The sequence below is a fragment of the Capra hircus genome, chromosome 4, assembly GCF_001704415.2.
Source record: "Capra hircus breed San Clemente chromosome 4, ASM170441v1, whole genome shotgun sequence".
In the NCBI taxonomy this organism is placed as follows: Eukaryota; Metazoa; Chordata; class Mammalia; order Artiodactyla; family Bovidae; genus Capra; species Capra hircus.
The window spans coordinates 53609841-53626289 of NC_030811.1; the positions used below are offsets into that span (position 1 = coordinate 53609841).

The 16449-nt window shown below is 44.9% G+C and overlaps 1 protein-coding gene and 1 long non-coding RNA gene across 2 annotated transcripts; one reads left to right on the top strand and one right to left on the bottom strand.

Moving 5' to 3' along the window:
* LOC108635849 lies at positions 1283 to 10867 on the bottom strand. The gene is made up of 3 exons (XR_001917970.1): positions 10222 to 10867; positions 3404 to 3487; positions 1283 to 2090 (listed from the first exon to the last, which is right to left on the bottom strand). It is a non-coding gene; the product is annotated as an uncharacterized LOC108635849 (long non-coding RNA).
* PRR15 (proline rich 15) lies at positions 11016 to 14373 on the top strand. The gene is made up of 2 exons (XM_013963347.2): positions 11016 to 11547; positions 13257 to 14373. The coding sequence occupies exon 2, from the start codon at positions 13394 to 13396 to the stop codon at positions 13772 to 13774; it is 381 nt and encodes a 126-aa protein (XP_013818801.2). The 5' UTR covers positions 11016 to 11547; positions 13257 to 13393; the 3' UTR covers positions 13775 to 14373.

The window sequence follows — 16449 nt, forward strand, 5'->3', positions numbered from 1 at the left end:
AGCATGTATTGTTTGTAGACTTTTTGATGGCAGCCATTCTGACTGGCGTGAGATGGTACCTCATTGTGGTTTTGATTTGCATTTCTCTGATGATGAGTGATGTTGAGCATCTTTTCATGGAGCACTGGATTTAGAGCCACAAGACCCAGCTCAGTCACAGATCAAGGCTTCCAACATTTCTGAGCCTCAGTTTTCTCCCCCCGAAACTTAAAAATTAGTGCCTGTCTCTCTGACACAGCAACCTCACGGGTTGCCACTGAGGCCAGCTGGCACGGGAACAGCTGTGGAGGTGCGGTGGCACACCTTCTCGCCTGCAGGTCCAGCTTCAGCACTTGTGCTCCCCACAGGGTGCTCTCCCTGTAGCCCTACCAGCTGCACTGAGACTCCAGGTCTCTGCTTGCTTGGTTTCTCATTTGCAGGCACAGTTGACCACTCCCTTCTTCTCAAACTCCCTCTCTGTTGGCTGCTGTGACACCACCTCACCCCCCCCCCCCACATGCCAGAGACAGGTCAGTCCCTACAGAAGCAGAAGGAGGTGTCCAGGAGGGATATTTTTAGGAAAAACAAAATGGAACATATGTATGTATTGATATGACAGCACCTGTAGAAAGTGTACCAAGAAACCATTGGGAGGTATAGAAAAAATCAGAAATAGGACCCGAAACAAGCAGATTGAAAGGACTGAGGTGGAGGGAAAGTGGACAAGGAGATGTCATTATTAACTTTAGAAAAAGACAAAAAGATGGGAAGCAAATATAATGATCTGTGCATTATAATGCTTAGCCTGAACAATATCTACAAAGGCACAATAATATCAAAATGGAATAGTCAATTAAACAAAAGCTGTGATATGACCCTACTGGGATCTGTGAGAAGGGAAGCAGAAGGCATGATGGTATAGAGAACAAAATCCTCAAATACCATAACAGGAAATTAACAGAGGTCAGATACGGATTAATCAAAAGAGAGAATAAAACACATATTATTTGGAAATACAGAGACGTGCATGTGCCACGAGTAAAAAGCCAAAATTGTTGAAGGCGGTTGGGGAAGAGAACTAAGGGAAGAAAGGAGGTGAGAAATCCGTGTGGGGACTTCCCCCGTGGTCCAGTGGTTAAGACTTTGTTTTCTAAGGCAAGGGGGTGCAGGTTTGATCCCTGGTCGAGGAGCTAAGATCCCACATGCCTCACAGCCAAAAAAACCCATAAAACAGAAGCAATATTGTAACGAATTCAATAAAGACTTTGAAAAATGGTCCACATCAAAAAGAAAAAGAAACCCCTGTTAGTTACTATAATCACTTTAATAACATTTGACTTTTGAACTTGGTGTGCAATATATTCAGTTCAGTTCACAGTTCAGTCGCTCAGTCTTGTCCGACTCTTTGCGACCCCATGAACCACAGCACGCCAGGCCTCCCTGTCCATCACCATCTCCCAGAGTCCACCCAAACCCATGTCCATCGAGTCGATGATGCCATCCAACCATCTCATCCTCTGTGGTCCCCTTCTCCTCCTGCCCTCAATCTTTCCCAGCATCAGGGTCTTTTCCAGTGAATCAGCTCTTCGCATCAGGTGGCCAAAGTATTGGAGTTTCAGCCTCAACATCAGTCCTTCCAATGAACACCCAGGACTGATCTCCTTCAGGATGGACTGGTTGGATTTCCTTGCAGTCCAAAGGACTCTCAAGAGTCTTCTCCAATATTACTTTAATAAACTAAAAACTAATTTCTGGAAACAATAGTGCTATGTCTGCATAGCAGAGCCATGATGCTCCTGTTGTTTCCCTCCTGTGGGTCTGATTCAGTGGTGTGGGTTGTATACTAAGATTCCAGGAGCTAATGGGGCAGCACACATTAAACATATTCCTTGGCTTGTGCCTCAGTCACAGTTCAGTAGGGGCCTTACTGCTAAGGATTCTGCCTTGTGATTTGCTGATCCTTTTCTGGTAACTTTGCTTTCAAGCTTAACGGAGCACACTTCCTCCTTTCACAACAGGTAATGCACTTGCAGTGCTGAAAGGATGAACAGCATTCTTGAATCACATACAGAAAACTTCTGCTTGATTTGATTTAATCATCAGGTATGTTTCTGAAAAAAAAAGTTTCAGAGCAAATTGTTGCATATTAAATACTCTCCAGTAACTTTTAACATGATATTCTTCGGGGGAGTGGGGTGGAAACAACGGGCCCTAACCAACAATAATGACAGTGAATTTTAAGACTCTACTCATTATTTTCCAAAACCATTTGGAAGTGATTGACTTCTAGTATCTGTTCACAGCGCTTTCCTACACAGCCAATGAAAGAAGTCAGTCAAGGAGAAACTAACATTTACTGAGTGCCTATTATGTGTCCGGCACTGTGCTGGGGACTTAATAAATGTGTTGTCTCAGGCAAAGGAGAAGACGGGATGAATTGAGAGAGTACCATTGACATATATAACTGCTGCTGCTAAGTCACTTCAGTCGTGTCCGGCTCTGTGCAACCCCATAGACGGCAGCCCACCAGGCTCCTCCGTCGCTGGGATTCTCCAGGCAAGAACACTGGAGTGGGTTGCCATTTCCTTCTCCAAGCCATGAAAGTGAAAAGTGAAAGTGAAGTCATTCAGTCGTGTCCAGACTCTTTGCAACCCCATGGACTGCAGCCTGCCAGGCTCCTCCGCCCATGGGATTTTCCAGGCAAGAGTACTGGAGTGGGGTGCCATTGCCTTCTCCATATAACTACCATGTGTAAAAAAGATAACTAGTGGGAAGCTGCGATATAACACAGGGAGCCCTGTGACATTCTGTGACGACCTAGAGGGGTGGGATGGGGCAGGGAAGCTCATGAGGGAGGAGACATGTACATACTTAGGGCTGACTCGTGTTGCTGTACGACAGAAACCAACACAACTTTGTAAAGCAATCATCCTCATTAAGAACAAATTTAAAAAAAAATTTTTTTTAATATATCGTCTGCTTGAATCTTGGCAACCATCCAGAGAAGTAGGTACTATTATCCCCATTTTACATTTAAGGAAACCAGAGCCTAAAGATATTAAGTAATTTCCCCAAAGCCACACAGTTCGTAATTCAAACCAACCATCAAGTCTTTACACAAGAAATGTATATAATTACAATTCCCAGTGTTAGTTTGAGCTTTGAGTGCTCTGTGATTCCATTGGGCTTTAATATGCAAGCAACCACATATGATTTAGCATTGTTCTAAGTGGGAAACTTAGAAGATGATGACCTAATCGAATTTTCTCAGTATGACTACCTCTTTTGATATCATAGCCTTGATACCAATAAACACTTATTGATCTAATGATTAACTAAATGGCAATATGAGATTCAAATAGAAATATAAGAAGAACACTATATTAAGGAAAAAGTAATTGAAACTGAGTCAAAATAATTGTACCTTTTATGCTCTTGTGACCTTGAGCAAACTGCTTCGACTTTCTAAGATAAAACCGTAGAACTTGTAATCTCTCTCAGGGTTGCTCTGCCATTAAAAAAAAAAAAGTGGGAAGAACAGTAACCACTTTTGGATAAACACATAGCAAAGTGAAAGCCCAGAGTAAGCATTTAAAATCTGAAGCCGTTTCCCCCACTATGTAACTTAAATTACATCAAATAGGTGAACCTGAATGTTCCTGAAGAGTGAACAGTGTGAGATTTACCTGTGTTGTTACCGAGCAGAAAGCTGAGTCCCAAAACTTCGATGCACCTGTTCTAACAGCCTGTGATAGAAAGCAGCTATTTCTTATGGACTTCTGACTCAGACAGTAAAGAATTTGCTTACAGTGTAGGAGACCTGGGTTTGATCCCTGGGTCAGGAAGATCCCTGGAAATAGGAATGGCTACCCACTCCAGTATTCTTGCCTGGAGAATCCTATGGACAGAAGAGCCTGGTGGGCTACAGTCTATGGGGTCACAAAGAATCAGACAAGACTGAGCAACTACTACTTTCACTTTCAAGTTTGACACTGGCTTTGAAGCAGGTGAGGAAACCAAAAGATTCCCTCCCTGCATCATGTTACCCTCCCATCAGCTATCCACCTCATGCCTGTACACATGTGACCTAATGGGCTGACACATCAACACAGCACAAAGGAGAAAATAAAATCTGACAAATGGAGCATAACCAAATCGACTCTTTGAAAAGGGAAACGAACAACCACAGATAGCAAATCACCTTTTACAGGATCTAGTTTACCCTGGCCCTGACCTGGATCCAGGTGACCAGCCAGAGAACATTACACACGACTTTTACTTACATCAGTGATTTTTCTGATAAACACTAACGTGGCCTTATCTTTGCTTCCTGAGACAGTCAGGATGTGCTGTGGAACCGTGTTCTGAAATGTCATGTCCTCTAAATCATTCATTTATTCCCCAAGTACAATATTTAATAAAATATCAGCTGCCATCCTCTGGTATTACACTGTTCTGCACAATCCACATCTTACCCCCTAACCTCATCTCCTTCAATGTGTATTGCAACATGATAGTATTCTTCCAGTTTTAAGGAAAACACAAAAATGTATCAGGTAATTTGGCATACCTACTGTTTTCACTCCTCAGAATTAAAGAAAATCAGGCTATCCCTTTTTTTATATAACTTTTTTAAACTAATTAATTTGGTTTCATTGGGTCTTAGTTGGCGACAGACACAATCTTTGTTGCATCAGGCAGGATCTTTCACTGCGGCACAGACTCTCTAGCTGTGGCATACCGGCTCACTTGCTTCATGGCATGTAGGATCTTAGTTCCCTAACCAGGGATCGAACCCAAGTCCCTGCATTGCAAGATGGATTCTTTACTACTGGACCACCAGGGAAGTCCTCAAATCAGGCTATTCTTATGAATAATAACCAATTAAAACTTTATTTCACTGCCACTTTTAAAACATTTCTTTTTACAAGTCAGTCATATTATAACCAAGAAAGCATTCCCATTTATGCATTGGATGGTCACACATTCAACAATATTAAAAACTATTATCGTCAGGCAGATGCCAAGTCCTAAAGACTCATAGTAATCTGTTCTAGTACTCCCCAGGTGGCGCTAGTAGCAAAGAACCCACCTGCTAATATGGGAGATGTAAGAGACATGAGTCCGATCCCTGGGTTGGAAAGATCCCCTGGAGGAGGGCACAGCAATCCACTCCAGTAATCCTTGCCTGGAGAATCCCTTGGACAAGAGAGCCTGATGGGCTACAGTCCATGGGGTCACAAGGACACAAATGAAGCAACTTAGCACACACACATGCCAAGTGCTCATGGAAAGGCATAGCACAGTGCTAAGTCAGTCTCTGGACTCTGAAGCCAGTTTTCCTGGGGTTAAATGCTGACTCTAGTACTTACTGGCTGTGTGACCTTGGGCAAGTAACTTAAATTCTTAGTGTCTCAGTTACCTCATCTATAATAATAATAGTGCCTGTTTCATAAGGGCTTTTAGGAAGATTAAATAACTTAGTATTTATAAAGCAATTAGAACTGTACCTAGTACCTAGAAAGTGTTCTGTAAATGATCACTAAATACACTGGAACTCACTTTCTAGTGACGGAGTCAGACAATAAATAAATATGAAAATTACAGTCGAGTCATGGGGACAAACACTAAGCAAACAATTTACAATAAAATGAAAACACACCCACTCCTGTCAATGGCACGCCAGGTTATTTGGCTAAATTCTCCTGTTGGAAACAATTGGGCACCAAACCAATTGTTTTGGTTTCCTCCTGAAGGAAAAGGGACAGAATTTTAAGTGAGTGTAGGGCTTATCCAAAAAAGAGCAATTAATAGAACATCCTTCCCTTGATAAGCATTGGCCCCCAAAAGGTTTGAGCAATCCAGAAGTAAACTATGCTTATCCCCCCAACAGGTCTTCATGGAAAGTTAAGCTAATTTGGAGCAGAAAAGATCTGGGGAGGGTAGGGAGGCTTGTCCCAGGTGTGACTGTGGGCTGCTGCTGCTGCTGCTAAGTCACTTCAGTCGTGTCCAACTCTGCACGACCCCAGAGACGGCAGCCCACCAGGCTCCCCCATCCCTGGGATTCTCCAGGCTAGAACACTGGAGTGGGTTGCCATTTCCTTCTCCAATGCATGAAAGTGAAAAGTGAAAGTGAAGTCGCTCAGTTGTGTCCGACCCTTAGCGATCCCAGGGACTGCAGCCCACCAGGCTCCTCCGTCCATGGGATTTTCCAGGCAAGAGTACTGGAGTGGGGTGCCATTGCCTTCTCCAGACTATAGGCTAACAGCCTCTTTTTTTGGTTATCCCAAAACATGACTTATACTAAGCCATGAACTTAGTATACAGTGGCTCCTAAGATCTTGAAAAGAATTTCTAGAAAAAGTGACTTTTGATTAGGTCTTAAATTTTCCTACAAATAATTTTTTAAGGAAAATGAGGAGCATACAATAATATCCAAGAATACTAAGGAACCAGATTCAGAAAAGAGGAGGCTAGGAGAGTTGGGAAGAGTCAGCTGGTGATGGCTGAATTTCAGAGAGAGGCTGAACTGTGCAAACTAGCCTTACTTAGGTCAAGTGTGGAACTGACATGATTAGTAATATTTTGGGACTATAATTTTTATACTTCTAGATATGCATTCACGTTAACTGACAGGGCACAGGATGCGATGCTATGAACAGTGGATTCCACCATCAGGCATGGGTGCAATGTCCTCTCTTTAAAAGTTTACAAACTAAATCCAACAAGACTGATGTGAATACACGGAAACAAGAAAAGAAATATTAAATTACCAGTACATGGATAACTATAAAGGAAAAGGCCATGGGAGCAGCGAATCCAATTTTCAAAGAATGGAAGAGTCCATAAAAGAAAGGGATGATGGAAGGGGGAAGGGAGGGGAAGGAAGGGAAGAGAAGAGAGAAGGTGAATGGAGAAAATGTGAAAATAGGGGGCAAAAAGAGCGAAAGGACTAACACCCAAACATCAACCATGGTCATTCCTGGGTGAAGAGAATACAAATGATCTGTATTTTCTTCATTTTGATTAGCTGTATGTCTTATATTTTCTCATCGCATGTTTTCCTTGCCGTAGTTGACACCATAAATGCTTTAAAGAGAGAGCAATTTCTCAGCCTCTGATGCAATGCCAGATTTACTAAAATTGCAAATGCAGGTTTAAATTCTCAAGTTTCTCTTTTAATTTCTAGTATGCAAACCTTGCTCTCTAGAAATTCATTCTCTGTTGTCTTTTAATATAATCATTTATTGCACTTAAAGGTCACCTGAGAAATAAACAATATAGTTTTTTTAAAAAAGAAACTGTCTTTTCTCAAACCATCAACACATTTCTCAAAAATTTTAAATGACAAGAAAAAAATATTATGAAGAAATGTAAGTACTGCCCAATCTAAGCATATTTAAATTGAAAGTCACGACTACTCACTGGATAGATAAACCAACTTTTAAGTGTATCTACACTGTATTCATGACTTACCAATGTAGAGGTTTAGGACCCGGTCCCCTCCCCCATGTTCTCTTTATAGAAACAAACTGCAGGATTCCTAGATCAATAGTTACATAATAAAACCATATTAACATTAACTCTCTTTTCTTGTGTTTTTTTTTTGCATGGGATTGGTTATGAAAATTTTTATAAATTTAAACAATTCTAGATTCAAAAATGGAGGAAAATAAGTTTTAATTGTTTTTACTTAAAACTCTGTCTTTAAAAGTCAAACTACCATGATATCTCAGATAGTCTGATTCACCTCATCTTTTGGATTTACCCAGCATTTTGGATTTACCCAGGTTTGTACACATACCTTTATCTACTCATTTCCTTAAGTCCAAGCCTTTTCAATGAGAGTGCCTTCTTTTGCAGATGCATCCCCCGCCTCTAAAAACTTCCCCATTACTTAAATATTTCACTAAATCATTCTTCCAGGAAGAATGTTCAGATTGATCCAGAAAAAAATGTGACAACACTACCTGTTTGCCTTTTGAAAAATATCTTTTTTTTTTCTATAATCTACTACATTATATCAAGGAGGAATGTTTTGGGCTGCAAGTAACAGAAAACTGTAGTTTGTAAAGCTGTGGTTAAATCACAGGAATCCATATTATCTCACTGAATTAGTAAGGAGCTAGATCATTCCAGCGCTCATCAGGGGCTCACCCGTGTCACAGAAAATACTTGTTCTATTTGTCGCGCTCCCATGTCATCAGCCTTAGTGTGCTGGGCTTTATTCCCATGTCTGTTGCCTCACTGTTGCATGGTGGCAGCTGCACACTCTCACACTGTGCTGCAACATAAGAATGAAGGATAGTGCAAAAGATGTTCTTCTGTCAGAAGGCTCTGTCCTCTGTTCAGGAAGGAGCATTTCCAGAAGTCTTCCTATAGCCCCTGAATTCAGAACTGGATCATGTGTGTGCTCCTAGTTACAAAGAAGTCTGTCAAAGTATCTCTCCTTTAAGCCTCTAATTAAACTCAGGCTCCTCTTTTGTATGAACTGAATGAAAGTGTCCTGTTGATTTTACCTCCTAAATCTCTTTGGCATAAATCTCATTCTCCTCAGCGGTAAAAGAATCTGCCTGCCAACGCAGGAGACACAGGAGATAGGAGCTCGTTCCCTGGGTTGGGATGATCCCCTGGAGGAGGAAATGGCAACCCACTCCAGTATTGTTACCTGGAGAATTCAATGGACAGAGGAGCCATGGGGTTGTAAAGGGTGGGACATGACTAAATAGAGTGATTGGGCATGCACACATTCTCCTCACCATCCACACTTCCAGCACTCTCCCACCAGCCATCAAAATATCCCACCTGACGTATTCCAGCAGTTCCTACCTGGTTTTCCCATAGCCCCATCTTGTCCCCTCTTCCATCTACTCTGTACAGCTTCAGTGATATTTTAAATGCAGATCTTACCATGTTACTTTCCCTTTGATGAATTACGTTCAAAAATCCTACAAGTGACAAGGTCCTGAATGGTCTGCTCACACCCACCCTTCTAGCTTTGTCTCTTGCAGTGCGTTGCTCACTTTGCACTCAGATCACACTGGCCTCTTCACTCCTTAAAAATCCTAAGCTCCTGCACAGCTCATGGTCTTTTGTGTGTGCTCTTCCCTCTGACTGGAGTGATCATCTCCATTCTCCGTCTCCCTAGTCCCTTCTACCTCATTTCTTCTCAGTTCTCAGGTCTCCATTGTAATGTTTTTACTGCACTCAAGGGTTATGTGTAAGGTGTTATCAAACCAATGAAACATAGAAATATTCCAAAAGTTGTTAAACACAAATGGGAGTGATGTAAGAGACTGAACTTTTTTAATTTCAGCAGTTGGATGTTGATCTATTAAGAAAATTCTGGCCCTCTGCACTGGAGAAGGAAATGGCAACCCAGTGTTCTTGCCTGGAGAATCCCAGGGACGGGGGAGCCTGGGGGGCTGCCGTCAATGAGGTTGCACAGAGTCGGACACAACTGAAGCGACTTAGCAGTAACGGTCTGTTCAGTCATACTAGATGAGGAGCCATTTGGCAGGACTCATTTTCTTTTCCTAATTTTTTTTTTTTCCTTCACCCATTTGATCAACAAACAATGTAGCAACCCAGGTCCACCACTTTCGAGGCGGGAGGGTTCCTCAGACTGGGCCTTCCTCCTTGGTCCAGTGTCTTCTCTGTAACGGAATGGGACTATGACAACATGTCCTGTCCTCCTCTCACAGTTGGTGGCTTATCTTTGTTCCATTCTGGCGCTGTGATTGTAAGTTTTCTCTCTAAAATTAATTCCAATAAATATATGAAAATGCATCACTTTCAAATACACGCTGCTATGGTTATCATTTTAAAAACCCAAGAATGCTAAACTAAGACGTTAAAAAATAAAGTATTTGTATTTTTACCATATTTCAAAAATTGAAACGATCTCTAAGAATTTCTATTAATTCCAAAATTTAAGTTGTGGAATACCTAGGTATCATGTCTTCCGCTACTTTCACCCCTTCGGCAAGTCCTCGGAACCAACATGCTGGGATGTCGGTGGCTCCAGTCCTTCAGAGAAGCTACACACTGAGCTCAGGGAGCAGCAAAACAGCTCTTTGAAAAAGAAACGCATCCTGGAAGATGAAGCCGGTTGCGCCTCTGCCTTTATTAGTGAAAATTCCCTGTGTCAAAGCCTTTCTGTCCAGGTAACAAAAACCACCCATTTGTTCCTGGGAACAAAAGCCTCCTGAAACTTGACCGGCAATGGGCAGGTTCACTTACTTCACTTCCAGTTCTGGGCAGGATTTGTCCTCCCCGAGTGCAGCGGCGCTCCACGGACTTCCAGACCCGAGAAAAGGTAATTCCCATGCTCACTGAGTCGTGCTGAGCCCCACACTGAGGGGCAAGCTGTGGTATAAGGTGCCGATAAAACCCCCGGGAGCCGGAGTCAGATCTCCGGGGTACAAATACAGCTCTACCAGGTACCAGCCATGTAACCTTGGGCAACCGTTTACCTTTCACAGCTAAGTTCTCCTCGCCTGTCATCTGAGGATAATCATAGTTCTTACCTCCTAGGATTGCTGGGAGGAGGAGTAAATGAGTTAATCCACAGAAAGCGCTGGGAACAGCGCCTGGCTAGCACATAACGAACCTGTTAATGTTACAGCCTTTCAACCCAGGGCCCCTGCAGCTCTGCAATATTTTGCCTGGTTATGGAACGGCTCCTGAGAGTTACAAAACTTGAGATTCCAGGAGCTGAGTGGCCACAGCCGGTGAATCGGAGAGTAAAGGAAAAAAGAAATTGGGGTAGGGGCAGAGGGAGAACTGCGACTTTTGTCCACCGGCGCCCACCTGCAGCCTTGATCTCTCTGCCTCCCTTTCTTCTTCCAGGAGTCCGGCTCCGGAGCGGCGCACACGCAGCCTTTCTCCAATCAGACATCCCAAGGCCGCGCCACGTATGCGACCTGGTCCAATCTCGTCCCTGGAGGGCGGGAACGCGAACTTTCTACCTGCACCTGTGGCTGTAGTGGCCGCCTCCTGGGTTCTTTTTTTTTTTTTTTTTTCCCCTTTCTTCCCGCTGCCCCGGAGTTCTGGTTTCCAGAATCACTTGGCGAATAACCAGCAGGTGGGCAGATGTCTTCTCCCCCGCTGGACCGACGCCGTAGGAAGGTTCAATGCATCATAGTGAGCAGTTGAGGTTCCATCTTCCGGCCGCTCCCGGCCGGTGCTACCAGGGAAAAGGGACGCGTCCGAGAATGAAAGACTACTAGGCGGAGAGCTTGCCTGGCCATTCACCTGGGGCAGTGAGCCTGGCGCCCACTCACTGCGGGGCCCTCCAGCCGTATCCAACCACACTTGGAGCTCCGGGCTACTGTCGCCGCTGCGCCAGGAAATCGGAGGCGCCAGGGGAGACCAGCCGCAGCAATCGGCTTAGCTGGACTGCAGCGATTTCGGCTGGCACACCTATCAGAAAGAAGCCCAATCTCTCCAAGACCGCACAGAGGAACGCCGCTCCGGGACTTCCAGATTAACCCAAGCGCACGCGCTCCCGACTTGGTCCGGGAAGAGAGAGGCGCGGAGCCACGGGGTCCAGGGAAGCCTAAGCAGGTGAGCGATGGGGTGATTCTCCGTCCTCCAAGACAGAGCTTATTCCGGGGTGTCACCCTGGGGAGCTCGCCCAGCTCCCGAGGAGAAGTTGTTAGAAGCAGGCGCTCTGCGTAATTTGCAATCTTTTCCTTGAGAAATACGTGCATAGCCCTTCTGTGCATACAAAGTTGATTGTGGAGAAGACAGCGTAGGATAGAAGACAGAAAGCAGCATCAGAACAGCCACCACTATCACCATCACCACCATTAGTGAACAACTTGGGGGTGCTTTTCCGATCTATAAAGTGGAGGGAGAATGGATGTTTGCAAACCATTGCAAACTGTGCCAGAGGGTGTGGGTGCCTTCAGCAGGGAAAGAACTTTTGGCCATTTTTTCCTTCTATTGTTTTCAAGTCGCAGCCCGAGTGTGCCCTCGGGGAGTCTTGGGGAGAAGCCGGTGCCAAGGTCTCCCAGCTCAGCCGAGGCCGTGGCGGCCTCTGGCGTAGGCGTTCGGGTTCTCTCTCTCCCGGCGGTTTGGGGAGGAGAGTTTCTAACCACAAACACCGCGGAAGTTTCGCTCTCCAGCGCCGGCGAATCCCAGGAGCGTTGCGCGCGTGGGATGGGAAGGAGCCCAGTGGAAACCTGGAAATGAGCCGCGGCGCCAGCGAATCCTACTCATTCGTGGAGTTAGCGCGGTGTAGACCCAGCGCAGAAAGTGGGCAGAGAAGTCTCGCTTCTGATATTCGCACCTTAAGTGCTAGTAACACTTTTTGCCTTTTCGTTCCGCTGGGTGCTGTTTTAAAAGCTGGGAGGAGGGCAGATTGGAGTTCCGTTGTGCGCCCTCTCCTTTGGAGGAGCGAATTGCGCAAGGAAAAGAACAGAAGCCTTTCATTTGAACTAAAAATCCCGAGTTGCGTTGCCTAGTACACACAGACTCGGTGCATATTTTAATACAGAACTAAGGAAAGAGGTACTTGGGTTCATCTCAACTGGCGACCGGGGGTGGCTTCAAAGAGACGCAAGAATGGTCTTTGGAGAATAAAAGGAAGAGTAGGACGGCGGTTTTCAAGGGAAGTCTAGACATGCTTCTCTGAAAGTCACAAGGCAGACGTTTTGTCAAAAGCAGAATGTAAAAGAAACAAAACAAAACCCCTAGAGCTTGTCTCTCACTCTTGCTAGTCTGTAAATCCCCAGCCCCCGCCCCCGAAAAATGACATCGAAAAAGTATCCCGGGACCAATGTCTAGGGAGCAAAAACCTTTGAGGGAAATTTCGGAACTGTCTGCGGTCTACTGTTCGTGCCCACGTACAGCGGGGACGCGCTTGCGTCCGGACGCCCTCCTCCCACGTGTTGTTCTGGACCGGTGGGTCACCTTTGGGCATCGTTTACAATGGGGCAGGCTGACAGGATGGGCCTTTTTCCCTCTGGGGCCTGGTTAATCCAGAAGCCCCGGCACCCACCCCTGGGTGGCCCTCGAGCCTGGGCGGACCACTGCCCTATCCTGGAAGCCGGGGAGCGCCAAGACTCCGTCTCCAGACCAGAAGGCGGCGCCCGGGAGGCGGTTCGTCCGCCTGCGCTCTGGGGGGCGCGGCGAGGCTCTCTGAAAGCCCGCAGCTGCGGACCATCGGACTCCAGCCGATCCTGTGCCCGCTGGAGCACTGGAGAGGAAGTGGGATTGGGGCGCACGTGACTTCGACAAACCCAGTAACCAAGTTTTGTTTTCTTCCCCAGCACAAGCCGCTGGCCTCTCCTCCCAGCCCGCAGCCCGCTCGCGAGAGACCGGCGCAGGTCGGGTGGATCCGAGAGCGGCTGCCGCCGCCGAAGCCCTTTCCCGCGCCCCGCGTCCAGCGCCCCTCGGCCGGCCTGCCATGGCCGACGGCGGCGGCACCGGCAGCTCGGGCTCCTGGTGGAATTCGCTAACGAACAGCAGGAAGAAAAACAAGGAGGCCGCCGGGGGTGCGCAGCCGCCAGCCCAGCCTGCCCCCGGGGAACCCGCGCCGCCCGTCCAGGACTGGACGAGCAGTTCCCGGGAGAATCAGCACCCCAGTCTCCTCGGGGGCGCCGGCGAGCCCCACAAGCTAGACAAGTTGGGCGGGGAGAAATCGGGCAACAGCCGCCGAAATTTGAAGATCTCGCGCTCAGGCCGCTTTAAGGAGAAGAGAAAAGTGCGTGCCACTCTGCTCCCCGAGGGAGTCAGGTCCTCGGAGGAAGCGATCTTCCCTGGTGACCCCCACGACGACAAGCAATAGCTCGAGAGCTCCAAGACTCTCTTCCCGTCACACCTCCTCAGCCCCCAGTTCCAACCCCGAGAATTCTGACCCTCTAGTCACCCCACCTAATTCAGAATATTCGCACCAGGCCTCCAGATTTTATTGTCCTGGAAACTGAAGTGACAATTGAGTGTTCCGGTAGTTCACGGCTCAAGGATGCATTAAATATTTATTCGTGGTAAGAGAAGATACCACAGAGGAACCTGGTATAAAATTTTTTTTTTCCAAAAAACTTCCGTGGCTTTTGCGTCCCCCATGGAAATGAGGAGGGTACTTCTCTAAGAGACCTTAACTCAACTGAAACTGTGCAGCCTTCCAACAAGGTTGGCATGCTCTGATTCTGGACTTGCTATCGGAAAGCAAATCCCAGTGCTATCTGGCATATAAATAAAAGATATAAAAGAAATGCACTTTGGGAGTATTTCTTCAGGCTTATACCTTAAGTGAAGGGATGGCAGAGAGCAGGAATCATTCTTAAGTAGAAGCATTTTAAATAAGGCAAGATTGCTTTTAATGTTGACCTGCTAAACTGTACTGCCTATTTTAGCGAGGACTATTAAAACTGTTGCACTGTAAGACTTAAGGTGACTTTTGTATTTTTTTCCATTGCAAGACTGAAAACCCATCATACTTAAAAGCAGGCATGCAAAACCCAAAGTGACAGACTTAATCATTTGCCACATAACCTGACAGCTCCTCTCAAAAAACTGCAGAGAGGAGAACATGTCTAGAAACTACCGACACCCAAATTGGAATTACAGTTAGCTGAAGATTCCTATTTATCAACCAGATTGGAGGAAAAGAGGGAGAGGTGTCAACTCATTATTCCTAAATATTCTTTTTTACTTCAGTGTATCTTCATAAGGTAGAATAAGTCACCATGCTAATAACAGCTCTTTCAAGTATGTTATTAACCTGACTCACAATTATCTAAAAATACTTATTCAAACAGGTGGACTGAACTCTAAGTTTGTGCAAAGCCAGCTTTTTTCCCCACTCACTTTGCTTTAAAAGCTAATTTCTTTATTCTAAAGTATGAATTTGTCTAGTTGCAAAGCCTTAAAGATCTACCAACTTGAAGATTTTTAACAAAAATCTACCTGTTTGCTTTTGTTACAAACTTTAAGTAAAAGAGTAAATGAATACCACTAGCTTCCAGCAAATTATAAGAGCATTATTGTAGTTAAGATCCCCAGGGACCTTTTCCCACCACAATTCAGCTCATTTATAAACATCTAGAAATGCATGGGGGCTTCCCAGGTGACTCAGTGGTAAAGAATCTGCCTACCAATGCAGGAGGCACTGGAGTCAGGATTTGATCCCTGGGTTGGGAAGATCCCTTGGAGGAGAGAATGGCAACCGACTCGTTTTCTTGCCAGAAAATCCCATGGACATAGAAGCGTGGGGGGCTATAGTCCATGGGGTTGTAAAGAGTCAGACACAACTGAGCATGCACACACCCCCAAGAAATGCATAGCAGGAAAATTATAATGATCAAAGTGTATATATAAATATACACATAACGTGGATAATGAGAGACAAGAGCTTGATTGGATCTTCTGAATTTATTATATATAGTTCTTTGTTCTCTCAAATTTGTAACTTATAAAATAACAAAGCATGTTGATTGTCTAAAGAGATTTAACAAAGAAACTTGATGAAAATGGCTTAAATGGATTTAAATTAGTCAATCAAGCTTGGATATCAGCAAAGTCATAGTGTACCATTTGATACATGAGCACATAACTAAAAACTTACTCCAAAAGAAACTGTTTTCATGGGGATTATGAAATCCTTACCTTCTTAAAAGAGTTTGTGAGGTGGTTTTCTTTTTTTTTTAATCTTGTAGTTTTTTTGGTTTTATATTTGGTACATGACCAAAGTCTCATCAGGGTGAGCTTTCTGAATGAGGAGGACATTACAACAATTTTAAGTGGGCCTACCTAGTGGTTCAGATGGTAAAAAGTGCCAGCAATGCAGAACACCTGGGTTCGATCCCTTGGTCAGCAAGAGTCCCCTGGGGGAAAAAATGGCTACCCATTCCAGTATTCTTGCCTGGAAAATCCCATGGATGGAGGAGCCTGGCGGGCTATACCCCATGGCATTGCAGAGTCGGACATGACTGAGCGACTAACACACCCATACATACTCCTACAGCCTCTAGACTTTAATGAAGATGAAGGAGTCAGGATCTTGGACTCATAGAAGTTCATTGTAAGGGAGGAGATTGGGGGCTGACCAGCATTGGGAGTGTACAGAGCAGAAGCTGTCAAATCAGGCTTTGAAACACCTTCATAAAATATTTTAATTTCTGTAAGTAATCAAAATTAGAGTGGATAACTAGCCAAAATGCTTTCCCCCTCCTGAGAAGACAAACAGATTAGATCTGTACACATTTATAAAATTAAGCTGGCCATTGTATACTTTTAAAATCTTATATTAACTCTTTCATCCACAGTTTTAATGTTTTAAAGAACTTTTTCTTTTCTTAAAAATTCCTTTAATTCACAAAACATTGGCATTTTCCCAGGTTCTGTGTCTAGTTTTGGATCCCACCCGAGTCTATAATTGCCGCAGATAATCAATATCAGACATATAGCAGTGGAACGTACTAACAGAACGTCTTTCCCCAGAGTTTTGAAAGACTTTGAAAC